At 38.9% G+C, this 27,517-nt stretch overlaps 1 protein-coding gene across 1 annotated transcript; it reads right to left on the minus strand.

Annotated features, from left to right (window-relative positions):
- Positions 1 to 9,350: 9,350 nt before the first annotated feature.
- LIN7C (lin-7 cell polarity scaffold C) lies at positions 9,351 to 23,339 on the minus strand. Its single transcript, XM_020977972.1, has 5 exons — positions 23,232 to 23,339; positions 17,207 to 17,325; positions 16,850 to 16,921; positions 13,438 to 13,647; positions 9,351 to 12,904 (listed from the first exon to the last, which is right to left on the minus strand). Exons 1-5 carry the CDS (start codon positions 23,266 to 23,268, stop codon positions 12,749 to 12,751), a joined length of 594 nt encoding a protein of 197 aa, XP_020833631.1. The 5' UTR covers positions 23,269 to 23,339; the 3' UTR covers positions 9,351 to 12,748.
- Between the last annotated feature and the right edge of the window lie 4,178 nt (positions 23,340 to 27,517).

Consider the following 27,517-nt stretch of genomic DNA (forward strand, 5'->3'; position numbering starts at 1 on the left):
AAAACACCCCCTTAAACCAGAGACACTCTCCCCTATACCACCCTCAGTCTCTAGGGACAGTGGTCTCAACTTTAAAAGCTGTTGCTACAGTATTCATACTATCAAATTAATTTCCAATGTTGGCAAAGCCAAATGAACAGTGTCACTCTCTTATCTGTTAGATTCAGCATCTTGACTACTGGGTAAATCTACTGCTTTGGACTGTGCTGGTGACCTGGGTTTAGCTGCCCAAAGACGGCACAGACTCTAGCTCCCAGGTGTCTCTTTAGTGGTTCTCCTGATCTTTCAAAGCTTACAAGGCTGTGACCTAGTCCATTCCATCTCTAATAATCCTTCAGCTAAGAACAGTAAAGAATAGATGAAACCAGGGACAGCAGGACTAGCAGGGCCATGTGTTCCAGGCTTCACATTGGCCAGAAGGGGGAGATAGGCCATTAGTGCTCTCTCCGGATGGAGGATTAGAGCAGTCGTTTTCTTCTGAACTCAAACACAGCTAAGCAAAAAAAAAAAAAAAAAAAAAAAAAAGACCAAGGTCAAGGACACATCATTGGACTCCTTTGAGCCAATCAAAAAGTCTCTCTCCGACACACAGTAAATGGACAGGAAATAGTCATAGGATGATTGGCATGCTCTGAAGTAGGGAGTCAGGCCCCCTCATTCCATATCACCAGACGTTTCTAGAAGTAGGCTCATTAAATACATAGTCCTCATAGGTCAGTCCTCTATCACATGATCATTCTGACACCAAGCATTTATTAAATGCTAACTATGTGTCTCCCATTAGATTGTAAACTCCTGGAGGGCAGGGACTGTCTTGTGCCTCTTTTTGTATCCCCAGCACGGTGCCTGGCACATAGTAGATGCTTAATGTTTATTAAATGACTGACTGATTGATGTGTCAGGCACTGTTAAGTGCTAGAGATACAAAGACAAAAAATTAACACTACATACTATAGAAAGAGGGATTGGGCCTATGATTCCATTGATATAGGAAGGGTGAAATTCCTTCTGCTAATGGAGAGCTCTGTAACTTACAATCCCTAGAGAATTGACTAGAACACTGAGTAGTGACTTTATTACCTAAGGGTGATAGATAGATAGTTACCTCTGCAGATCTCCCACTGAATGTGTTTTTCAGCTCTCTTACATACTTTTGCATTATTTTTATATTTTAGAATAACAATGTCACAAAACCTAATGTTACACAATATGAGCAAATAAACAGCCTCATGTGTCATAAGCAGGCTTGAACTCTGGTCTTCCTGGCCCCCAGGTCATCTCTGGATACCTTGAACTTCTCAACTAGACACAGAGTAACCACATACTTTTGTGCCTAATTTGTACTTTTTGCCATGAGGTACATTGTATAAATTACTTCAAAACATTTCTTAAAGTAGTAAAAATTGGAACAGACTTTCAACATAAATGAAGGTTTTTGGAACACAGAATGTTCTATATACTAATGTAAGCACTGCGCTTAAAAATTCATGTCAAATAACAGATGTAGCCACAGGCTCAAAGATAATTATGGAGTTTTTCTGCTAACCATTAAATTATCTTAGGCTATGTTTATTTACCAAAGTTTAAATAATCAATATTAAAGGGTACCCCACCCCCACAATTTACCTTCTACTGAAGTGAGGGCCAAAGATAAATGCCAAAGATAAGGTATATCTAAAGACTGTCATCTTAACTCGGGCAGAATTATATTTCTCCTATTGGGCAGGGTACCGAGTAGTTGTCTGTAGACCGAACACACCAAAATTAAAAAAAAACCAAACCCAACTTCACTTCTGAAGATATGGTGGAATAGTTCTGGCAAGATTGTAAGCAACTGAAAGTCTGTTTCTAAAGTTAGGCAGTTTTCAAAATACACCCCTGAAGTTGATAAGAATTAAGGGCCCTGCTCTAGTTACCCAGGCTTTGGCTTGGAACACTTTAGCTGTTTTTAAAAACACCTGCAGTTAAATCATAATACCAAAGGGACAAAGGACACAATGGGGACCTTTCTGAATTTCCCTTTGTTCTATGTTGGCTGTAAGTTAAGCCTCACAGAGATTGCAAATGCTTCTCTGGCTGTATTTTCCTCTCCCTTCTACTAAAAGCATCAATAACATAACAAGCAATAGTTTATAATAGTGTAGTTGAACAAGTGAGGTCATGAAAGCCTTACCATGAAATGTATACTTTAAAAGGTTATACAGCCAAACAGTAGCTGTGTGTGTCTATTGCCTCAGGACTAGTCAGGTGAGAATGATTGGGCTCCTTTCTCAGGGTAGCCTAGTAATTGACCATATCCTTCGCGTTTTTATGGCTTCTTTCTGACCATGCTAAACCAGAGCCCAGAGAAATTCATAGGATTGTAGATTGTCAGAAGCCATTGACTCTTAACACCTTTATTGCACAGATGAGGAAGCTGAGGTGGAGAGCAGTTAGATGTCTGGCCCAGGGTACACTGCGAGGAATGACTCAGGAATAAAATTTGGGACTTCCTAACTATAAGTTCAACACTCTCATACAGAAGGTAGAAGAGAACTATAATAAAACATCTCTAAAATCTGTTACCATTCTATCAGTCCAACCTGATGTCATACTGTTTCTCTCTGGGACTCTGGGTACCAGCCAAATGTGATGACTCACCATCCTCCATGCTTGTCCTATACTTTCCTACCTCTAAGGCCCTGGTCACCTTATTCCCTCACCTGGAATGCCCCCTTCCACCTAAAGATCCATTTGAGACAGTTTCAAATGCCATCTCTTCCAGCAAACTTTCTGACTCTCCTGGTCAGAAATGACATTTGCCTCCACATACCTCTTGGTGCATGTGGTTTTTAGCTGCCTTATAGACTGTCACATTATTCTGAAGTTTTAAAATAGCTTACTATAAATGTAACTGTCACAAAATATGATTAAGCAAGGAATAAAATACCAAAATAAAATTTATTCACATTTTTATAAAAGAAAAAAGTTAAAGAATTTTTTTTTGCTCTGTCCCCCTTTGATTGTTTTCTTCTATATACTTATAAAGTTTTGTTATTCTTTTACGGAGTTGTAAGCAGATTGATACTTCTGTTTTCTTTGCTATCAATGGTGTCAAATTGAAATGGAAACAGGGGCCACTAAACCACACATAAGGATTCCTGCAGCAGCAAACTGATTTAGTTTTAGTATGTACTATTATCTATGTTTTGTTATATTTTTATTTTGTTAGCTATTTCCCAATTACATTTTAGTCTGGTCACTTATGAGTATTAAGTTGCATGTTTTGACACCTCTGTTCTCCATCACAGTGGATCAAGCTTTCAATATTTTTTGTCATATTATTATTTTTTTAACAGAGCAGTAGCATTTCATTACTTGGAAAATAAGCAGCTTTTTTTTTGTAGTGGCAAAGAATTGGAAATTGAGGGGATGTCCATCAATTGGGGAATGATTGAACAAGCTGTGGTATATAAATGTGATGGAATACCATTGTGCTATAAGAAATGATGAGCAGGATGATTTCAGAAAAACCTGGAAAGACTTGTATAGACTGATGCAAAGTGAAGTGAGCAGAACCAGGAGAACACTGTACATAGTAACAGCAATTTAATATGATGGTTAACTGTGAATGACTTAGTTATTCTCAGCAATACAACAATCTAAGACAATTCCAAGGACTCCTGATGGAAATACTCTCCACCTCCAGAGAAGGAACTGATGGAATCTGAATGCAGATGGAAGCATATTATTTTTCACTTTATTTTTTTTTGGTGGTTTTTTTTCCCCTTTGAGTGTCTTCTTTCACATGACTAATATAGTTATGTGTTCTGCATAATTGATCACGTACAACACATATCAAATTGTTCACCATCTCAGAGAGGGAGGAGGGACAGGAGTGAGAAAATTTAGAACTCAAAATCTTTAAAAAAAATTAATGTTTTTAAAAATTGTCTTTACATATAATTGGGGAAAAATAAAATATTACTTTAAAAAATTACAATTTATCTAGATATTTCCCAATCAATAGGATATAATTTTCTAATTTTTTGTTGTCACAAATGAACAGCCTAGGAAGATTTTCACTTATATGGGGCTTTGTTTTAAAAACACGTCAAGGTTATTGTTGTCAGATATTAGAATTGTGTCTATTATGTGCCCTGTAAAAAATATGAAGGGGAGAACCCTTGTACCTTTGGGGGGATGGGGGAAGGAGCTGTTTCTGCACCACTGGGTTAGATACCATTTCTCCTCTAATGACATATTGTAAGTCACCCGTTGTTCTCCTGGGGAAGGGATGTGATTACCTAATTCATTAGCCACTCACATGGAGCCATTGAGCAGTTACTCATCATAAAGTAGCTCAGAATTGGAAGACATCTCCAAGATCGTGGATTCTAACTCATACTCAAACCAGAATCCACCCCACACTACTCCCAACAAGTAGTCACGTTCAGCCTTGGTTTGAAGATCTTCCAATGAAGGGGAATCTACTACCTTTCAAAGCAGCCCATTCTACTTTGAAATAACTCTGTGACTGTTAAGAAATTTTCCTTAAGGGCATGCCTACTTTGCAACTTTCACCCATTGCTTCAAGTTTTCCTTTCAGGGGCCAAGCAATTCAAGTTTCCATGGGACAGCAGTACAAATACTTGAACAAAAGCCCCTGGTAAGTCAGGTTTACTGATTAGCTAAGGGGCAGGTCTTCCCTATCAACTCCACCAGACAAACTTCACGGAGAGCACGAGGCCAGGGCAATTCTGCCTTGCCCAGACACCATTCTCTTTTCTGGGTCAAGCTGGAGTAAAATGCTCTTGGGCACTTGCTAGCGATTATAGTGGCTCAATTCAGCTTAGAGGAATGTCAGACTGGTAGGACTGGTTAGGAAACTGGGATGACATCCCTCATGGATTGGTAATTCAGGCAGTGTTGATTATTGATGTTCCACTAAATACTTTACCCATGCAGGTCAGCACCTTTTCTGACACAGCCATAAAAGAGTTTCCTACAGCACTGAGAGAATAAGTGACTTGTGCAGATAGCCAGTATGGGTCAGAGGCAAGATATGAACCCAGTTTCTCTTGATCTAAGGTCAACTCTCTCTATTCCTTGAGCTGCCTCCTGGGAAAAGTATGCATAATGTGGAATGTGAAGTAAAGGGGGCTAAGGAGGACAGTAAGGAATACTTCAGGTTTGCCTTAAATCTTTTCTATTTTAAAACACGTTGCTAAGTCTATTTCCCAGGCTTTTTAAGTAAAATATCTGAATATAACTGAACTTTATAAATTATGGGATGAAATGGACCTCAGAGGTTATCTACCTCAACCCATACCTCAGCTGAAACTTCTACATCCTTCACAATCACCCAGCTCCTGCTTGAGGAGGAACTCAAGGTCTCTCCTTAAGCAACCCATTATCCAACTTTTGGACAGTTCTAATTGTTAAGTTCTTCCTTGTATAGAACTGAAAGCTACCTCCCCGTAACTTCCACCCACTGCTCCTAATTCTTACTCCAGCGCCAATCAAAAAAAAAAGCCTAATTACTCTCTTTGTGACAGTATTCAAGCATGGGAAGGATTATACCCTTCCTCCTCCAACCACCCACTGAATTCCCTAAAACATGGCATCAGAACTACAATGATTTCAGATCCTGCTGTGCCTTAGGGTGACCAGCGAACACACTAAATTCAATAAACACTGGGTTCCTGCAAAGTGAAGCACTGTATAGGTGCTTCCTACCAATCTGAAGATCAGTACTCATTGGAGAGTACCACAGATGTGGAGGACTGTACTCTTAATATTCAAAAATCATTTTGGCTAAAATCTCTGCTTGATCTTTAACCAAAACCAATGACTTCGAATTCTAAACTTTCATTTCACTAAGCACCAAATATATTGTGCAATTAGAAATTTAAGTGTAAAAATCAACTTCAAATATGGGAGTGACCAATTTTAAGCAAAACCTGTGTGAAATCAAAACTTTGAAAACAAATTCAAGGCTACTTTATAAAATAATTTTGTGCTTTACAAATTTACCAAAGGATTCCTTTAAAGGGAAAACTTCTGATTACATGTAAAATCTCCATTAGATGTAAAAACTTTCAGGGACATGCCTAATTCATCAATCGATAAGCACTTATGTACCTATTCCATACCAAGTACTATACTAAGTGACGGGAATATGAAGACTTCCTTCAAAAGAGGTTACAGTTCTCTTTACAAAAATAAAGATTGAGGATATTTCTTATTCGTACAATTCGAACTCCTGAAAAATTAGTTTTAGAAATCAGGTTCATAAAAACAAAACGTCTCATTTTGGAAGAATGCTTCTATTAATTAACCATGTTTTTTTGCTCCTTAACAGGGAGGAACAAGTGATGTAGTGGATGAAATGATGGTCTTGGAGTCAGGAAGATAAGGGTTCAGATACTGCCTCAGACACTTACTAGCTGGGACCACATGCAAATCACTTGTCTGTGCCTTGGTTTGCCCATCTCCAAAATGATGGAGTTGGTTCCAATGGCTTCTTAAGGTCTTTTCAGTTTCTAATCTGATTGTGAAACTCTAAACTCAACCTCAAGAATTCAAATGGACATTTACTAGCAAATATTTCATCAATCCAGGAATCTATGGCTTCACCTTCATGGGAATTCCTGCCACCGATAAAGACTGTGAGAACTCTTTGCTGTAGGAGTCAGTATTTGTGGTGTTTTACCCAAAAAATCCACTCTCTTGTGGCTAACATTCTGGTGGTAAGCCTCTGATCTTAGTGGGCCTGTTTTTGGAAGAACAGACCATTTCCAGGATTGTATTTGAAGTTTTTCCAGTTTGGCAGGAAGGCCTACCAGAGTTTATGCTCCAATGACATGGTCTTTAAAGGAAGTGAAGCATCTACTAAGTGTCTACTGTGTGCCACATATGGTACTAAGCACTTTACAGATTTTATCTCATTTGAGCCTTACAAGCACCCAAGGTGGCAGGTGCTATTACAATTCCCATTTTTACAGTTGAGGGAACTGAGGTAGGCAGAGGTTAAATGACTTGTCCAAGATTAGAGAGTTAAGTGTCTGAAGTGGGATTTGAACCCATGTTTTTCTGACTCCAGGCTCAGCATGTCATCCACTGTGCCACCTAGCTGTGTCAAGAACTTGGGAATCATGTCTATGTAATAATAAGCATGAGTAGGACTTTACTGGGAGATTTAAAGGCATTAAAATCAAAACAAAAAAAGTCCTAACATGAAAAAGCTGAGTTTAAATTTCTTTCAGGTAATGGATATTAAAATGTTCATCTCTGCTAAATACATAATAAAAAAAAATTAAAAGATCCTGGGACTTGATTTTAGTTCAGTTTGTTCCCAGAAGTTTGTAAATATTTATGAATAAATACTATTTGCTGGGAATCTAGAGAGAATTCAAGGATCTGACTTTAGTGTGAGATGTACTCCTTCCACTTATGCAGATTACAGCCTCTCTGAGCTGAATTATTATTAACATTACCATTATCATTTGCTTGGTGGTCACTATTCATTCCATCTAACCTGAAGGCAAAACCCCCCAAACTGTCTTGTTTCTCCCCATCAGAACACAAGCACCTAAAGAACAGGAGCATCTTGCTTTTTCATTTGTAGCCCAATTGCTAAGCATGGTGCTTTGCACATAGCAAGCATTTCCTAAATGCTTTTACATTTTTTCATTCACTGAATGGTCTCCAAAAGCTGCTGTGGCTGAAAAATTCATCACCCCACAGCCGACCCCCATGTCATGAGCTGGCTCCAACTTTAGCTGCAGCAATCCTCAGAGAAGAGTTTGTACCTGGGCCCACACATGAAACTTTTCAAGCTCGGCAGGATCTACCAAAACCTGTGCTCTGTTGGCAGTCTTTGAGAACCCAAAATCACCTTCTGTAACAATCCCAGAATCAGAATCACAGAAGTCGAGTTGGGAGGGATTTCAGAGACCTTCCAGTTCAATCCATACGGGAAAAAGAATCCTTACAGCATACCAGAAGAGGTCATCCTGACTCTTCCTGAAGATCTGATGAGTAAGAGCACACCACTTCCCAAGGCTGCCCATTCCACTTTTCCCTCTAAATGCTTCCCCCTTCCTACTTTCCCTATTACTCAAGAGGGCAACACCACCATCCCAGTCCCACCGGCTTACAACCTATGTGTCACCCTGGATTCCTCTCTACCTATAGCCAAGCTGTTGCCAAGGCCTGCCAATTTCTCCTTTGCAACATCTCTCAAATTTGCCCCCTTCACTCCTCTGACCCTGCCACACCCTGGTTTGGGCCCTCATCACCTTGCACCTGTATACACTACCATATACTTGGCTTGCCTCAAGTCTTTCTCCTGTCGAATCCATTCTCCATTCAGCCAATAAAGTGGTTTTCCTAAAGCACAGGTTGGATCATGTCATCCCCCTACTCAATACACCTCTGTGGCTCCCTAACAGCTCCAGGATCAAATACAAAACACTGTTTGGCACTCAAAGCCTCTCATAACCTAGCCCTTTCCTACCTTTCCAGTCTTCTTATACCTTACTTCCCAACACATATTCTTCAATCTAGTGACAGTGGCCCTCTAGCAGTTCCACAAGCAAGACACTTCATCTCTCAACTCCAGGCATTTTCTCTGGCTGTCCCACATACCTGGAATGATCTTCCTCCTCCATTTCAACTGCTGACTTCCCTGGCTTCCTTTAAGTCCCAACTAAAATCTCACCTTCTATAGGAAGCTTTCCCCAACCCCTCTTAATTCTGGTGCCTTCCCTCTGTTAGTTATTTCCCATCTATCCTGGGTACAGCTTGCTTTGTATAGATTTGTTTGCATCTTGTTTCCCCCATTAGATTGTAAACTCCTTAAGAACTGTCTTTTGCTTCTTTTTGTATCCCCAGTACTTAGCACAGTGCCTAGCGTGTAGTAGATACTTAATACATATTTACCTGGCATACTCAAGTCTTATTTTCTCAGGTTAAACATCTCCACTTCTGCATCTACAAGTCTAGTAACCATCTCCTTAACAATCTGTTCCAGAATTTCTGTAAACTTACTGGCCCATAGTTTGCAGATTCTATTACATTTTTTTTTAATATCAAAACCCTTTCTATTATCCAGGATCCTTCAATTATCCTTGCTGGGAGTGGTTCTTTTCAGGTTCTGAGGATGTGGTTCCTTTGGGACAGATGACCTGAATTTATTAAGGCCAGCTAGGGTACTCCTACGATTTTGATCTATCTTGGATGTCAACTCTCAGTCTGCCATTTTTGTTCTGTCCTTTCCAATGAAGAATTCCTCCCTTGAAAGCTTTGGTGAAGGGAAAGCGTAATCTGCCAAACCTTTTTGGCAGAATAAAAGACAACATAAAAAGTTTAAGTTAGAAAAGTCATAAACATACATTTATTCAGGAAATACAATTATTTAAGAGTAGTTGATGTTTCAAATGATTTTCCCACATTATAAAATATTCATAACATGTATTCTTTTTAAATCCACACCAAGTCATGCTCATATTGTATTTAGTTAAGTCATCATCACCATCTTGTCTATTAAATGCTGCAAAATATCAATATTAAATGTAAACAAAGTACTTTAACAAAGCTAATTTGAAAAACAGCAGAATAAAATAAAATCATAATGGTATCTTTTAAACACATCTGGATCTGCAGGTTACATACAACCAGACTACTATAATTTAGTGTTTACACGAATGATGAAACGCTCAAGTTACATAAAATGGTTTTGAAATTGCCAAAAAACATATTTCTCACTTGCACTCTTTTTGCTTTCCTAAATAATGAGCACTTTGGAAAAAAATTAAGCTGTTACTGGAATTTATGTCTAGAGAAAAAACACCCTTGGGCATATTTAAAATGTTAATATTGCCACTGGCAAATTTCAGTAAAAAAGAAGGTAGGTCCTATTTACTTTCAGTTAAGGAATGGCTGCTAAATAACTTTACCAAATGCTAATTGCTAATGATTTTTAAAAAATAAATGGCAAGTTGAAGAAGATAAATAATCACATTTACTACCAACTGTATTATTCTGAAATTCCAGTTACAAAGAGTCCTGTATACTTAGGGCCCTGAAACAAGGAAAAAACAAAAACAAAAACAAAAAACCAACCTGCCTGCTCCCATTCCTTCACTTCACCCCTCCCCCCATTAATGCCTCTTAAGAGTAAAAAGGAAATACATTAAAAACTTTAGAGAAAAACACCAACCTCCTTATTCATGAAGCCTACACTGATTTCCCCCAGTCATTAGTGATCTGTCCTTCTCTAAGTTACCTTTTATTTAGTTTTCGGTGTGGATGCCCTATATCCTATTAGGTGGTCATGATTTTTGAGAGCTGGGACTGTCTTGCCTAGTGCCTGGCATTATACCTTGCACATAAATGGTGGGGAGTTAATAAGCATTTTTTGAATTAAAATCAATCATGTTTTTATTGTGACACTGTGTTAAGTTTATTTAATTTGTTGAGGAGTTCAAAGACCACAGCTCCCTTTTCCTAATGTTCACATCAGATACCCTTCTACTCGATGGTACCTATGACTAACTGCTGAGAGACCTAGGTTACACTGAGAAGACTGAATTTAATGAGAACAAAATGCTACTACTACTCATGCTTAGCAGTAGCTCAAGTGAAACTACTGTACTTGGCTCCCTTTAAGCTATCTTTATTTTAAGAGTTACAAAAAGGTGCCAACCCACACAAAGAACAGATTGTGGATTACTGTAGAAGAAAAAAAACAGCTTACTCAACTTACTAAATTTCAACACCAAAAAAGATTTAACTTGGCTGACAGAGTTGAAACAGCTGAGATGCTGAACCAGGAAGCCATAATTTATAATGAAATGTTGACACACCCTTAAAAACTATTGCAGCTGTAGCTATACTAAAATAAGATTTCTTTAGGGTATGCTTACCCTGTAATGCAAGATATATAAGTTTTACAATAATATTATTGTTTTAATTTGCACCAATACCTCTCTTTAATATATAAAACTCTACAACAAATATTTCTAATAATTTTTCACTTAAATTAAAATATGTCCATAATTCTACACTATTTTGGTCTCAACATTTTAAAACATCAATTAATCCTGAAAAATATACAGTTTAACAGCATGATCTTACCAATACAAGAAACATTTTGTAGTGGAAACAGAGACATATTCAACCATGCAATCCAGTGCTCAATACCTAAATGATAAATAATGTTGTGATTTATTCCTTACTATAAAAACCATTGAAAACTGGAATAAGCTTTAAAGACTCACAGTGCTAACAAACATGCAGAAAAAGATATATATATTTCTAATTGTCCTTTAGAAGTATTACAAAATGCCAACTTTTTACAATGGGTCAGATAATTATGCAAAGTTTTCTCGCCTTAGTTCAACATTAGATCTTCCTTTTAGCATCTGTCATTTATTAGATAAAGATAAAAACCTTCTATGTTATCCAGTATAATCTCTGACCAAAGAGGAATATGACTCCATTCTAATTTCAGCCCTTGAAAATTACCTTACTTACCTACTGTTAAAGGTGTACTTATAGCTGCCTTTCAGAGAAACAGTGACATCCAGTGGACAAAAGAATGAGGTATCCCCTTAAGTTTTCATCATCATTATCTGAATCATGATCAGTGTTACATTTTGAAATTCTCTGCTAGAGCAAAGAATCTGCCACTTGGACACATTCTTGTGAATGAATTAATTAAAAATTAACTAATATTGCGAATACATACTCCTATCTTCCTTTCAATTAAAGTCTTCATTCAAAACTGGGTCAATAAAAAATATAACTCATTGGGCTAGTACGACATTACTATTCTTCCTGTGTCTACTACTCCCCTCCCCTAAGAACACTGGCTCATCTCTACAAATGACAGGATTGCAACATATGCATTTACCTAAATAAAAATGAATGCTACCAAAAGAGAGTAAGATAAATGTGAATAAGATGAACTTTGAAATAGCTTCTACATTTTGAGATTTAAGAGATTTTGTTGAATACAAATTAGTTAGAAAGAGATGCAATCAGAGGTAACACAATCAAATTACGTCCTCTTGTCCCACTATTCAAATATAACGAAAGAATAACACTTCTTAGGAATGATTGTTTCAGTTTAAAAAATTTGCTTTTATAAATCAGTATAAATAAATATTCATTGCATATGTCTCAAATAATGGTAAAAAACCTCAAATGTCATACTGAGTTAAAATCACATAAACTATATATGTGTTCATCAAATAGAGTGCTAACATTAATATTGACTACCTAATATAGATTGTGATGAACCGTGATTTCTGATGGTATGCTCCATTTCTTGTAAAAACTACAAAGAAATTTCACAGGTTAAAAAAATAGCAAAAAAGAGTCAAAGACTTGTTACCATTAAATAAGCAAACGAAGCTCTTAAAAATTATGAATGTATAAGTACATTTTAATATTTAAAAAGCATTTTTAAAAGTCTATAACAACTTTATGACAAAAACTGCATTTGAAAAAGGTTTTTAAAAAGAGCTGGACAGAACTGCCCTCATTGCCTTTTACTTTTCTTGTCAGAAAAAAGGGAAAGCTTCTGTTAACCATAACTGATGTTAAAACAGGTATTTATAAAATGGTAAATAGTATTTCATGAGAATTTTTTTTAATGCAGTTCCAGTCAGTGCAGCTCTTCATAGGTCCTAAGTAAAACTGTTTTAGCTAAATGCAAAATGGAATACAAAGTTTATTAATAAGGGGTGTATACAGTACATTAAGTCTGTTGCCTGCGTTTTGCTGACCTCATTTTTTCAAACCTTGACTCCATCTCTTCTAAGACCTTAGGTGTATATCGCACGACCAATTTAACTTTTCCTTGTGCCGCTTTTAGCAGTTCCACAGCTTTTTCATGGTGTTCTCCTTCAACACTCTAAAAAAAAAAAAGTCATTAGCAGGAAATTCCAAAACAATTTTATAAGATCCTAAAACATTTAAAAGCTTCAATGCCATGATTTTAAGATTATAATTCAGGTCAATTATTACCTATGATTTTCATCAAGGTGAAATATTTTGCTCAACAATATTCTCAATCTTGGTATTCATATTTAATTCCCAAATAACAATGGTCAAATAACTTGTTATTATTTTCCCAAGTCAGAGGTCAAGCATGCAGTCTGTTTCATGATTTCTGTTTCTATATCTGGTCAAGTCACACTTCAATTTAATGTTTGTCCTACACATTCAAAAATAAAACCAGACCTCACAGAATCATACTTACCACTGCTAATTTACACAGCTAAATAAGTGCTTTCACTCATGGACCACTTCTTTTCTAGTCTTTAAATAGCACTATAAAGTTTTTTTTTGCATTTTCCTCAAAATTAATCCTCTTAAGCTTCTATGAACAACATACACCCTCATGTGGTCACAATCCATTATTGCAACTATAAAGATCATTCCTACCACTCCATTAACGGACAGGAGTTGATCCCCACGTTTGAGTCCCCCGTGTCTATCAGCTATACCACCAGGAATGATCCGAGAAATGTAGATAGGAGAGTTTTGCTCTTTGCCTCCCATAATATTGAATCCAAGTCCCTCTTCAGTTTTCGGTAATTCAACAACTCGAGGATGAGAATGTCCTTCACTGGCGGCAAAGGCAGCAACAGTAGCCTGAAAGAAGGATACTCTGACTCTTAATGATACACACATATAAAGGTCCAATATTAGCTTGGTTAGACACAGACCCAAGAGGGGCACCTTCTTTAACTGATGTTAAACAGACCAAACTTTTTTAGCCATTTCTGTAACAAAGTTTAAAATCAACTAGCACATGCCACTTAGAAGCTTGGAAAGTAAGTGATCGAAGTGTCAGGGACAGTAGATACCCTCTAAAGAGGAAGACTACTGGAGAGAATAGGTTCTTGGATTGTACAATCATTGTTAAATTGGACCCCCACCCCCACTTCCTGCCCGTAAGTATACTTGTGTGGCAGTTCAGAGCACTGGACATTAAGTCAGGAAGATCTGGGTTTGAATTTTGTTGCTGACACGTAATAGCTATGATCAATGACTATGAGCAAGTCATTTAACCTCTGTCAACCTCAGCTTCCTTAATTGTCACAGGATGAGGGCTAGACATGTGATTTCATCAATGTAAGGAATTTTCATGTGAGGAAACTCCTACCAACACTGGTCAACACCTTCACTGCAATTTACAGTCTTAAGAGTGTTACACAGAAAGGGCACTGAGAGGGTTAAATGACTTACCCAAGGTCAGAATGGGTCAGAAGTAGGCCCTGAACTCAGGTCTTCTTAACTTACAGGTGGTCTCTTTAAGCACTACAATACATTGTCTCTCAAATGTGGATAATACCTGTAGGACGTCTCACTTGTTTTTCTAGGCTCAAGGGAAGCAAAGTGTTCTGCAAACCTTAGAAGTGACAGCAACAAGTTTATCATTTACAAAGTACTGTCCTCCCAATAGTGATGAGCTCAAAGATGAGGTAACCTGCCCAAGCTTACAGGTTTCAGAGCTGAGACTTGAAACAGGTTTTCCAATTTCAGTTATGTTATTTCCACTATGCTACATGGTCTTTTCTGAATATTTGATGTAGTCCTCACCAAGGGTAGGAGTTTCTTTATGTTGTCTATCCCCAATGTATACCAAATAATTGATAATTAAAGTGAATATCATCAGGCACTTCCTTACTATGTTCATTACTGGACTACTACAAAGTCATTAATTCCTGAGCTACCACTGGAATTGAAAGAAGATTCAGTAAGACAATGGTCAATAAATGTTTCTAAACATTAAGGCTAAAATTATAGGCTTTACTGTCCTTTTAAATATTACTCTATTACTCTTTTTCAAGTGAATATGAAAAGGCTGAACTGTACTACTTGAAGTAGAATGAAATCTAATTACACACACACACACACACACACACACACGTGTGAAATGATCAGCAATGAGAGTCAAGAGATATGCTACGGCCAATTAATCAACAAATATTTAATAGCAGGGAAACTAGGTGCCACAGTGGATAGAGTGCTGGACTTAGGGGCAGGAAGACTCATCTTCCTTGAATCTGGACTCAGATACTCACTAGCTGTGTGTCCCTGGGCAAGTCACTTAACCCAGTTTGCCAAGACAATACACATAAAAATACATGCAGCATAAGTTTAAATATAAACATAAACAAAGCAGTTAAATACACGGTGGTTTGTGAGTAGGACACTATGAGCTGGAGGGATCACGAAAGGATTCATGAAGATGGTGCCTGAGCTGTGTCTTCAAGAAAGACAATGACTCTGAGGGGAACGTAAGAAGGAAATGGTTTCTAGGAATACAGCAGGGCTAGTGGTGTTGCATGTGGACTGAAGAATGTGGGAGGGAGAGTAATATCCAATACGGTTAGAAAGATAGTTTGGGACTAGGTTTAGGGCTTGAAAAGCTAAACGGAGTTGATATGTGTATAGGAGGCAGTGGAGTTATGGAAGACTTGGGGGGACGAAAGGGGGTAAGGGGGAGATGAGAAGACTTGTAGCAATAATCCAGGTGAGGTGGTAAAGCTCTGATCTAAGGTGTTGGCTGTGTGAGTGGAGAGAAGTGGGTCAGATACGAAGAGAAGTTGTAAAGGTAGAAACAGCAAGATTTGGTAACTGATAGGATACTGACAGGTCAGGAAGACTGAGGACAGGATGATGCTGAAATAATAAATCTGAGACACTAGAATGATGGTGTTATCTTTGACTGAAATAGGGAAGTTTTGGAAGAGAGGAAAGTAATGACTTCAGTATTAGACAGACTGAATTTAAGATTGTCTCCAGGACATCTAATTTGAAATGTTGGAGACAAACAACAGATGATCCAAAACTAAAGCTATTGGGAGGGACTGGAGCTGGATAACTATCTCTAGATATAGAGGTAGAGATATGAATCTATCTCTTTATCTGTATATCTACACATACATACATACATACCTACACACACATATCGGGGAGTCATCTGCATAGAGATGACAGTTAAATACATGAGATCTTCGGTAATGTTACAGAGAGACTATAGAGGTAGAAGGTTCTGTAACGTTGCAGAGAGACTAAAGAGGGAGAAGGTCCCTGATAGAACACTGGGGAACACTCACAGTTAGGGGGTATGAAATGAATTGATGAGCTAGCAAAGGAGACTGGGGAGGAGTGGCTTAGTAAGACAGGAGACAAATCAGGAGACAGTAGTATCATGAAACTCCACAGTGGAGAGAGTACCCAGCAGGAAAGGGTGGTCAACAGTATCTATTACAGATCATTGGTAACTTCAGACAGAACATTTTCAGTTAAATGATGAGGATGGAAGCCAAAATGGAAAGGGGTTAGGAATGGAGAGAAGTAGAGGCAGCAAGGATAGACAATTTTTCAAGGAATTTGGTTGAGAAAGAGAGAGATATAAGACAAATGCTTGAGGGGATGATGGGGTCTAAAGGAAGTTTTTTTTTTTTAAGGACAGAAGAAACTTTGGCATGCATGCTTGAAGACAGTATAGAAGAAAATAGTTGAAAGGGAGATATTCAAAAGAGAAACGAAGATGACTGAGGTTGTAATTTTCTGGAGAAATGGGGAGAGAATGGGATCAAATGCAGATGTAGAGCTTTGGCTAGGAGAAAGGCCACCTCTTTGTCAGACAATGGGGGAAAGGAAGAGTGCAAGATGCTATCAAGGGGTTTTGAGCTCTCAATACACCATGTTACCTTCCCTTTCCCAGTCTGAAAAAAAGTTTCAATATATCCCCTTTTTATTATAGTTTTATTATTGTCTTATTTTAAATCTCTAGTTTTTGTGATATAATATAGCACTTTTGGTAACTAAAAACTCTTACCTTGGCAGTAGCATTAGCTCTTACTTCAGGACTACTGCTGATATCCACAGTTTCATAAACATGTTCATATACCTGAAAACCAAAAGTTATTGGGGGTAATTTTTACTTAATTTTAGAACATTTTAAACATCTACATTGAATTATACACGTTAATCTAGTTTTATGTATAGTCAGGCATCTTTATCAAATTATTTTACATTGAAAATTTTCATAAATAAAATCCCTTGTGGTTATGTTTCACTTTATTTAGAAGGTTAAACATATTATGAAAATATTGCCTTATGAGAGTAACTAATTAGCTCATGTTTTCAATCACAATAAATATCACTGACAAGTATTTTAGTCAAACATTCTCACCTCTCTCACAGCATTGCAGAACTCACTTTGAAGGACCCTTTGCAAAGCCTGAAGTTTTTGTGGTGGTACTTCCCCACTTCTTTGTAGTTTTTCTAATAATTCAATTGCTCTACAAATATCTGCAGGTAAAAACAAATACAAGCACATATTCCTTGAACAGCTTCTCTAAATGTATACCTAACAATTTCATAAATTAAGATACTAGGGTATATCAACAGAAATTGACAAATAACTGATATTTACAGAGCACTTCAACATTTACAAAACATTTTAGATACATTAACTCATTTGAGCCTCACAACAACTCTGTGAGACACATATCATTATACCTATTTCACAGATATGGATATCAAGGTTCAGAAATGTTAAAGGAATTACATAGGCAGTAAATATAGGAGAAAGAATTTGGATTCCAGTCTTTCTGATTCCAAATCTAGCACCATATCCAACATGCTACACTGTCTCTTGATACTTAGAAGATAAAAAGTGGGAAGGGATATTATTGAAAACTAGAAGGAATTCCAAGATCTCCAATAAGATTAAGAAAAAATGCTGATTTAAAAAAATCGAACTGATAACATAAGCATACCATCTGGAATATAGCACCTGTGAGACAAGATAAAATGGACAGTTCTGATTACATTAAATGTAGCTAAGATTAGAAGAGAAATGATAACTAGGAAAAAAACAACTTTGCAATAAGTTTCTCTGATAAAGGTCTCATTTTCCATATGTAGAAATAACCAATTCAAATTTGTAAAAGAGTCATTTCTCAGCTGATAAATGGTCAAATGATACAAAGAGGCAGTAATCAAGGGAAGAAATTCAAGCTATCTATAGTCACATGAAAAAGATGCTTCAAATCATCATTACTAATTGGAGAAATGCAAATTCATAGCCATCATATTGGCCAAGATGTCGAAAAAGAAAAATGGCAAATGCTGGAAGGGATGTGGGAAACCAGTACACTGATAAGCTATTGATAGAGCTATCATTGGTATAGCAAGGGCAGCTGGGTAGTGTAGCAGATAGAGCACCAGCCCTGGGAGTCAGGAGGACCTGAGTTCAAATGTGACCTCAGACACTTACTTAGTCCTGTGACCCTGGCCAAGTCACTTAACCCTGATTGCCTCGGGGGAAAAAATCCTCGAAAAAAATTGGTACAGCCATTCTGGAAAGCAATTTTGAATTATGTCTTAAAAGTTATTAAAATGTGCAAACTCTGCCCTATGGTTACCACCACTAGACCTAAACCCCAAAGAGACTGAAGGTAGAGGGAAAGATATGTACAAAAATATTTATAGCTGCTCTTCTATGGTGGCAAAGAACTAAGGGAGTATCCATCAATGGAGGAATGCTGAATAAATTATGGTGTATGAATGTGATGGAATATTACTGTGATACAGGATGATAACGGGGACAGCTGGGAAGACTTATACAAACATAATACAGAATAAAGTGAGCAGAGCCAGAACAACTTATAAAAAAACAGCACTGCTAAAGCAAACAATTTTAAAGACTTAAGAACTCTCAACCATGATTCCAGAAGACCAATGATGGATTGTACCCACTTCCTGACAAACAGGTGATGGACTAAACAGACACAATCAGACATGTTTTTGGATGTTTTGCATGACTGTGTGTATTTGTTAAGAAGGTTTACTTTTCTTTTCTTCCCCTTGGAGGCTGTTAATTGAAAAAAATAAAGAAAGGAAAATAGCACCCTTGTAAAACAATATTTGTTTACTATAGTTTTCAAGAGAAAAGACTAGGGGCTTAGCATAGATACATGACCATACCAATAGTGTTTCAAAAAACTTTACAGTATATCAAGAACAAATTTATTTTTGAACAATAAAGTTAGTCAACACTGATTCTATGCCTATTATTAACAGACCAGAGACCTGTACAAGTATAACAAGTTGCAGAATTAGGAAGCAAAAATTACTTTCCTCTCCCCAGGAAATAAGAGAATTAAGAAATCAAATTAAAACACGCTCTCAGGTGTATATATGTGCTGTACTTAGTATACAAAATGAATATATCAATGGGACATATTCTCTGAGTTATTTTGACAATAATGGTGGTGAATTTGCATTGACTGACCTATTTCACATGGAAACCATTTACAAGGTTGCTACCTGAGGCAGGTTGGAAAGGATTATAAGGCTGCTTATGTAAACGCACTGCTTGGCATAAATGGAGGTGGCTCCTTTGGAAACGTGTTTAAGTGCATCTTAACATTTTTAAATATTTAATAAGCTAAATAAGAATATTTTTGATCCTTTCACCTCTACTTGGATAGTTCTCCATCTACATTTCTTCAAGTAGGGATGAACAATGTCCACTGAACCTACTGTGCCTTTTGCTGATATTAGGAGAAGGAAGGTCCAAAGGCATCTTCCCCTGTCAACCGAGGGAGGAGGGCAAGGGGCACAAAGGAAAGACTGCTGGATTTAGAGTTAAAAGGCTTCAGTGTGAATCCTGACTCAGCTATTCACCACCTGTATGACAATGGGCAATACCTCTTGAGGCCTTAGTAACTAGTTTATAAAACGAGGGGGTTGGATTACATGGCTTCTAAGGTTCCTTCCAGCTCTACACCTGCAATCCTATGATTCTAAGTCATGAATTTGATATTACTCATTTCACTTCACTACTGGGGATTTCCTTTCTAGGATTAGCCAGGATTTGTGTTTCCAGCTGGAATGCAGCCATGTACACATAGCATGAGAATGTTAGAGACAAAAAGCCAGAGCAGAATTTTTTACCTCAACTTCAGAGGATTAAAAACTGAATTTATGCTAATCAAATTTAATGGTAATAAGACACCTTTCATCCTAATTTTCTTAGCAATCAACTATAATCCAGGATGGCTGACAACTAGGGATTTCTGGTTATTTAAGTATTATAGTTTCTTAACTTGCCACATTTGGCGCACATACTAACCAAGTATTAGAATACAATAAAACACACTCCACTAAACGACAGTGAACCTGATCTAAGCGTGCACTATTTGCAAAACTCAATCTGTTGTGATGATTCAGAATGCACTTCAGACTACTAAAGGGCTCAAGTCATCATTATGAACATCAGTCATCCCTGTACTCTAGATGGGCAGAAGTACCAGTTAAAAGAATTAGGCATAATAAAATGCCAAGTAACAGTTTACTGTGATTTGATTTTCTTGTCATGATAAATTGCTATCACTAATAATTCATCCAATTATAGCTTTTACCATTCTACTATCATTTGAAACAAAGAAGCAGAGACAAAACTGAGATAGGAAAGAGAAAGTCATCATGACCAAAAATAGATGCTAGAGGTGATGCCTCATGCAATTATTCTATCCAGTACTTAAAAATACAAAAGAGCACTCACTGTCAACATGTTAGAATTCTAAAACTAGCTTTTAAGAGAAAACAAAACAAAACACCTACTCCTATTTGACATCAAACAGATTTGTTCCCTAGCATAAAGCATAGTAGTCTGGTACCAAGGAGGGGGATAGTACAGCCTTGCCGTTTAAGCAAACTTTTTAAGAGCATTAAATCTCCTGGAAAAATTGATACTTTAATTAACAGGCTGGTGGAATCGGGATGGGTGAAGAGATAGACCTGTGTTTAGCCTCTAGTGAACCACATAAAATGTAAGAAAAAGTATCTAAATGATGAGCACAAGAAGAATAAGAGAGTAAATGTTTGTGAGGAAGGAAAAAGAGCAAAATATTTTTATACAGAATGGTGGAGACCTGCAACTTCATTTATGTAGAAAACTACCGAAACTCTCTACACTAAAGAAGTCTGAGACCTCTGCAACCTGTAGTCTTAGAGAGTTTTCCAAGGCAGTGACTTGGTCAGGGTCACAAAGCCAGTGTGTATCAGAAGTGGAACTTGAATCCAGGTCTTTTGTGAAGCCTCCACTTTTTATGTTGACTACTAAACACAACACCATAAAAATTTTACATATCCTTAGAGACTAAAGCTACTTAAAATTCTGGAAGTATAATTACAATCTGGAGGATAATTTTAATTCTATTCTACTTTTATTACTACAAAAAAGTTAATTTCTGTTTTTTTAATGTTAATCATGTATTCCAAAAACTGATGAACCCAGAATTTTGCCTAAATGTGTTAAGAAAGGTCTGTTTAGTTTAATAATATAAAATAATGTTTTTAGGGTAGAAAAGAATTTTAAAAGCCTTTAACCAAGCAAGGAAAAATTCAATTAATTCAAATGATCTTATTTCATCTATGCTCCTGAGCAACAAACAACTTTCTCCTGGTCAAAGTCCTTAACCAACTACAGCTTGGTGGTATGGGTGCAGTAAATCTACATCACGAGATCTTTGCTCCATGAGAACTCAACTTAGATGAGTCATGTGGCCTCATTCACACTCAATGGTCCTTCAACCTTAAGAACACTCAAAGAGTTTAAGAAAATAACACCCGTCTTTTCCTGTATGATTCCATCCTTTCCAGGCCAGGCAATCACTGACCCTTTACATAAAATATTCTTTGTGAAGTAGGTGGTTTGAATAGCTGTAACATGTGAATGTGTTGGCCTGGGAGTGATGTATGTGGCCAGGTAAATTAGGTAATGCCTACCTGTTATGTATGATTTAATCGAGGTGCTATGTTGTGTGTATACCTAGACAGCGTAAAAATGGACAATATATTTGGTGTGTATGTGTGGTTGAAAGGAAGAAATGTAATCTGTTGTCAGAGTGTTCAGTGCATCTGGGGAGTAAAAAAGACAGTAGCTTTTATTTGGCAGGTATTAACAGAGCAGAGTGTGTGTGCTGGGGAGGGAAATGAGTGCAAGTGTGTGTACACACATACATATACACACAGACATAAACACATACATGTACATATATTTACATGTGTATACAGGCAGAGAGAATGTTTGTATATAATTAAGGTTGGGGGAGGGTGTAAGGACAGGTAACTGTAGGTTTACCTAGGCAATTTATCTGTTATATCCAAGGTGTGTAAGTCTGCTATGTGTAACTGAGCAGTCTGTGTTTTATGTCTCTAAATCCTGACTCCGACACTGGAAATAATAGCTAGCACTTACAGAACCCTTTAACGTTTGCAGAACACTATACAAACATCTCATCTGACCCTCATAACAAGTATGGGAGGTAGGGGCAGACAGAGATCAAATAACTCGACCAGGGTCACACAGCTACTAGCTATGAGACAGGATTTGAACCTGGCTCTTCCTGACTCTTAAGTCCAGAGCTTTATCTAGCTGGCACAGTGACAAAGGTGGGAGACCCTGCACCCTTACCCGGGTGTGTCAACAGTCCTGTGCTCTGGAATAACCCGTGTGGCTTTGGTCAAGTCACTTAATCTCACCTGTAACAGGATATTTATTTATTTATGTTATATAGATGACCTATAAGTTGCCTTTCGATTCTGAATCTACGATTCCACGACGCCGGCTGGGGTCTGAAAGGGCAGAGGTCTCCCACACAGCCCCACGTGTCTGCAGTGGGACAGCCTGGGCATATTCAAACTGGCAGCGCGCTTACAGGTACCTGGAGATGTCCGTGCACACAAGGCCTGTGTGTGTTTGGGGAGGGGACGTGGCAGGTAGTTTCTAAAACAAGCCGTGACTTTCACTCTGGTCTGAATCTGCGGCACCGAGCACTGCGCCCGGTATGCAGTAAGAACTTACTAAGTGCCCGCCGGTATCGGACAGGGATTCTGCGGCTGTGATTGACGGGCGGAGGTGTGTGGAAGGTGCTGCGGTGCTGGGTGCGCCTCGGGCCCGAGAGTCAGTCCCGAGGGAGGAGGCTCCGGCCCGGGCGGGCCTCGCTCCGGGCCGGCCGTGGGTGGGCGTGCCCGGCTCCCGCCCCGGCTCCCAGGCCCCGACCTGGGACGTCCCGGCGGGGCCTCCCTCCCGCCCGCCCCGGCCCCCAGGCCCCTGCTGGGGAAGGGGCCCGGCCCTCCCCTGCCCTCCCCCGCCGTCTCCTCCTCCTCCGACCCCGTGTCCGCCCCGGGGCCCCAGAGCTCACCCCGCTCCAGCCTCACAGGTTCCCCCAACGCCGCCATCTTCTCCCCCCGCGCGAGGCCCGACGGGAAATGATGACAAACGACGGTTCGCGGCGTGCCTCAGTAGCGTCCCTAGGGGAGGGGCGCCTAGCGAGCGAAGGGGGAGGAAATACCGCGAGATCTAGAGGGAGGGCGGGGCTGCGGGCTCTCCTACGCCGGGAGGTGCGTGCGCTTGCGCGGTCCCGCCTTTTCTGGAAAGCTTGCGGGCTGGGGCTCGCCTGTCTCCTGCTCCAGACCAGGTTCATTGCCCTGCCATTCCCACTCCCCGACCAAGTTTGTAGGTTGGGAATGGAGACAAATTAGGAGGCTTCTCCCTGGCAAAGGAGAGGTCTAGGATAGAAAGCCAGTCCGGAAGACGTCGATTCAAGTTCTGCCCCTGACACATTCTGGCTCTGCGACTCTGGGCAAACCCTTTAAGCTCTCTGAGCCTCAGTTTCCTCATCTGTAAAATGGGAAAAGTACTTACTGTCCGCCTCACGGGTTAGTTCCTAGGAGCAAAGCAGGTGATACACGCGGTGTCCTGAAAAGTCTTAGTGCAGTTAAAGCTTTCCTCGACTTAAAACTACACTAAGACTTTGGGGATACCCGGTATGTCTATATATAGATGGAAGACTTTGTAAACTTCTCTATAGACGGGTTTACACACACCTGTATTACGTACATACCTCATATATTAAATGTAACACGTACTACATATGTAGCATAAGCATCATAGAGGTTTACTTATAGAAACCTATATGTTTATATGTGTACATATGTTTTATATAGGAACAGAAACTTTGAAAACCTTAAAGCACTATACAAATCTCAGGTATCATATGTTACTCCGGGCAGATAATCTAACCTCTGAGTGCCCTGGGCAACTCAAGGCTAAACTGGGGCGAAGATGCTGCCAGCATTGGTAGACTGCATGTAGTTAGGGAGAGTGGGAGAGCTAGCAGCCCCGATGATATCACAAGGCCCATCCCCATCACTCACTACATAGGCTGCCAGCTTGGAGGTGGTGTGGGGACAGACACACACACACAGAGACAGAAAGAGAGACAGAGAGAGACACACAGAGAAAGAGACAAAGACAGGGAGACAGAGACACACAGAGACAGAGACAGAAAGAGAGATGCCTATCATACAGTCAGATGCATTGCCTCTCCAGCAAGTTTGCCATAACACACAGGCTACTGACTTTTTGTAAAAGCCCTGTTCAACAGGACAGTTAGCAAACGTGTCCAGAGCCCCGTCAAGCTTCCGACATTGAACATTCCCAGTCCCAGCAGTGTCCTAAGCTGGGTGGAAACCAGGGGAATGAATGACTTGTCTCTGTTCACGTCCTTCCGCCACCTGCAGAGCCTTCATCGGACCTGGTTTGTCCACACTCAGTCTAGTGCTGTCTCGGCTATTCCACACTGCCGTTCGGGAGGGAATTATGTTCCGGCTGCCACTGCATCTCAGGATTGAAAAAAAAAAAAGTGGGTGAGGGAAAGTGAATAAACATTTGGCACTGCTGATCCTAGCAATGACTCTGGGGGTAAGTGCTGTATTATCCCCATTTGATAGCAAATAACTTATTCAGGTTACATACCTAAGTGTTTGAGGCAGGATTTGCATTTAGCTCTTTCTGACTCTAGGCACAGCAATCTACCCACTGAGCCACTTAGCTGCCTCTGCAAAACTTATTTTTTGAGTCTTACTAACAGGCTAACTTCTGGCTCTAGGGATAGTGCTTTTATCTCCAAACCAGCTAAATCAAGGCACTTCCTTACAGTAGAATTCAACAAATTTTATTAAGCACCAGAGCTGTAATTAGGAATTTTTGTACCCCAGCCAACACAAACACACACACACCACTCCCAGGCCAACTGGCCCTAAAGGAACCTTCAGCTGAGAGAGGGTGAGGAGCAGAATTCCCGTGATGGGAGAGGTGGAGATCTTGGGGACAAGGTAAATCTACTGTTTGGGGCTGAGGGGTTTTTGTGCTTACCATACGGTACCTTCTTGTGGCTTCCTTCTTTGACCAGTTATTCTTGCTAACCGGGTGATGAACTCTCATGTCGGCACCACTGAAACACTCTAGGTGATATCAGCATCCCTTAAATTCTGTGCCCTGGAACTCAGCCCCAATTGCCAAACTGTAGTAACAACGTATTAGGCACCCGCTGTATCCACAGTTCTGTTAATATAGTGTTGGTATGGGATGTTCTCTTTGATTCCTGATTTCCCAGCATCCTTGGTATACATTATAATCACTATAAAAAAATCACACATTAGAAACGTTCTCAAAAAATGAGACCATTTTCACTTTGTAATTGTAATATTAGATTGTAATCTCCTTGAAGGTAGGGACTGTCTTTTGCCTCTTTTTGGGTCCCCAGCTCTTAGTACTGTTCCTGGGACATAGTAGGTGCTTCATGGATATTTATTAAGTGACTGTCTGATTTTTTGAGTCCAGTAGCCTCAGGGTTCTAGTCCAATGAAGGGAAATAGGGGTACTTCATTCAGATCATCATTAATAAATGAAATAAAGATTTAGAATCAAATGGATAATGTGGCAGAGACCTAGGTCATAGATTCAGAAGCATAAATTTAAACCTTGAAGGGTTCCTAGAAGTCAGTGAGGACAATGTTGTTTTCTGCCTTGTCAGAAGACTGTAGTGATCTGCTAGATCAGGGGAAAAGCTTGGAGAAGGAATCGAGAGATTTGAGTTTTAGTTAGTCAGCCAATTAATTGATTGATACTTGCTGCTAGCTCACCTAAGGTCTAAGGTCTCAACTCTGAAGGTCTTATGGTGAAAAATGCTATCCATCTCCAGAGAAAGAACTAATGGTATGTGAATACAGACTGAAACATACTTTTAAAATTTTCTTTATTGTTCTTGAAGGTTTTTTTTTGGGGGGGGATATATGTTTTCTTTCACAACATGACTATTATGGAAATGTTTTGCATAATTACACATATATAACCTATATCTAATTGCTTGCCTTCTCAATGGGGGGTAGGGGTGGGGAGAGAGGAAGGGAGGAATTTGGAACTCAAAGTTTTAAAAATGAATGTTAAAGATTGTTTTTACATGTAACTGGGGAAAAATAAAATATTAAATGAAGAAAAAGGTCAAAGGTCTCCCAGTGAGCAGGTAGCAGGGTCTGGATTCAAACCCAGGTCTCCTGGCAGTTGGTATGCTTTCCATTACAAACCACGTGGCCAAAGGTGTCTGCATGTAGACACCATCAGTTCTTTCTCTGAGGATGGATAGCATTTTTCATCATAAAGTCCTTCAGAGTTGCCTTGGATCAGTGTATTGCTGAGAATAGGTAGCTAAGTTGCTCACAGCTGATCATTGCACAATATTGCTGTTACTTTGTACACAGTACATTTCACTTTGCATCAGCTTGTCTAAGTCTCTGCAGGTTTTTCTGAGAGCATCCTGCTCATTATTTCTTATAGTACAATAGTAGTCCATCACAATCTCATACCACAACTTGTTCAGCCATTCCCCATTTGATGGGCTTCCCCTCACCTTCTAATTCTTCACCCCCAGAAAAGAGCTGTTATAAATATTTTTGTACATATATGTCCTTTTTGTTTTTTATCTCTTTTGGGATACAGACCTGGTAGTGGTGTTGCTAGGTCAAAGGATACGCATCGTTTTCTAGCCCTTTGGGCATAGTTCCAAATTGCTCTCCAGAAAGGTTGCATCAGTTCACAACTCCACCAGCAGTGCATTAAAGTCTCGTTTTTCCCACATCTCTTCCAACGTTTGTCATTTACATTTTCTGTCCTATTAGCCAATCTAATATGTATGAGATAGCACCTCAGACTTGTTTTAATTTGAGTTTTTCCAATCAATACTTCTTTATTTCAAAATAATTGTCTTTCTTTGTATCCTATTTATTTTACATTTTAAAAAACACTCTTCTGAGGAATCAGGTGTAACATGAGTTTACTCTGGGCTCACTCTCTCAGGGCAGTTCCTTACGTTTCACACCTGTCCTCCCTAGGTTCTCTGCCAAGAGTTACATACAATGTCATTGTCCTAACAGTGTCAACTGGTTTTGCTTAACTGTTTTCCTTTGGGACAAAGGAGAGTCCTAGAGCAGGGACATGTATGTTGCTTGTGCTGGAGAGAAAAAATTGAAGAAATGTCTGTTAAGAAAAAAAAATTTAAGGCTTCAATAAAACTTTTAAAAAAGACTGATTTTCCTCTCTAATACCCCAAATCTTAACTCACTTTGTTTCACTTAGATATTATTGAAA

The sequence above is a fragment of the Phascolarctos cinereus genome, unplaced genomic scaffold (assembly GCF_003287225.1).
Source record: "Phascolarctos cinereus isolate Bilbo 61053 unplaced genomic scaffold, phaCin_HiC Scaffold_9;HRSCAF=440, whole genome shotgun sequence".
In the NCBI taxonomy this organism is placed as follows: domain Eukaryota; kingdom Metazoa; phylum Chordata; class Mammalia; order Diprotodontia; family Phascolarctidae; genus Phascolarctos; species Phascolarctos cinereus.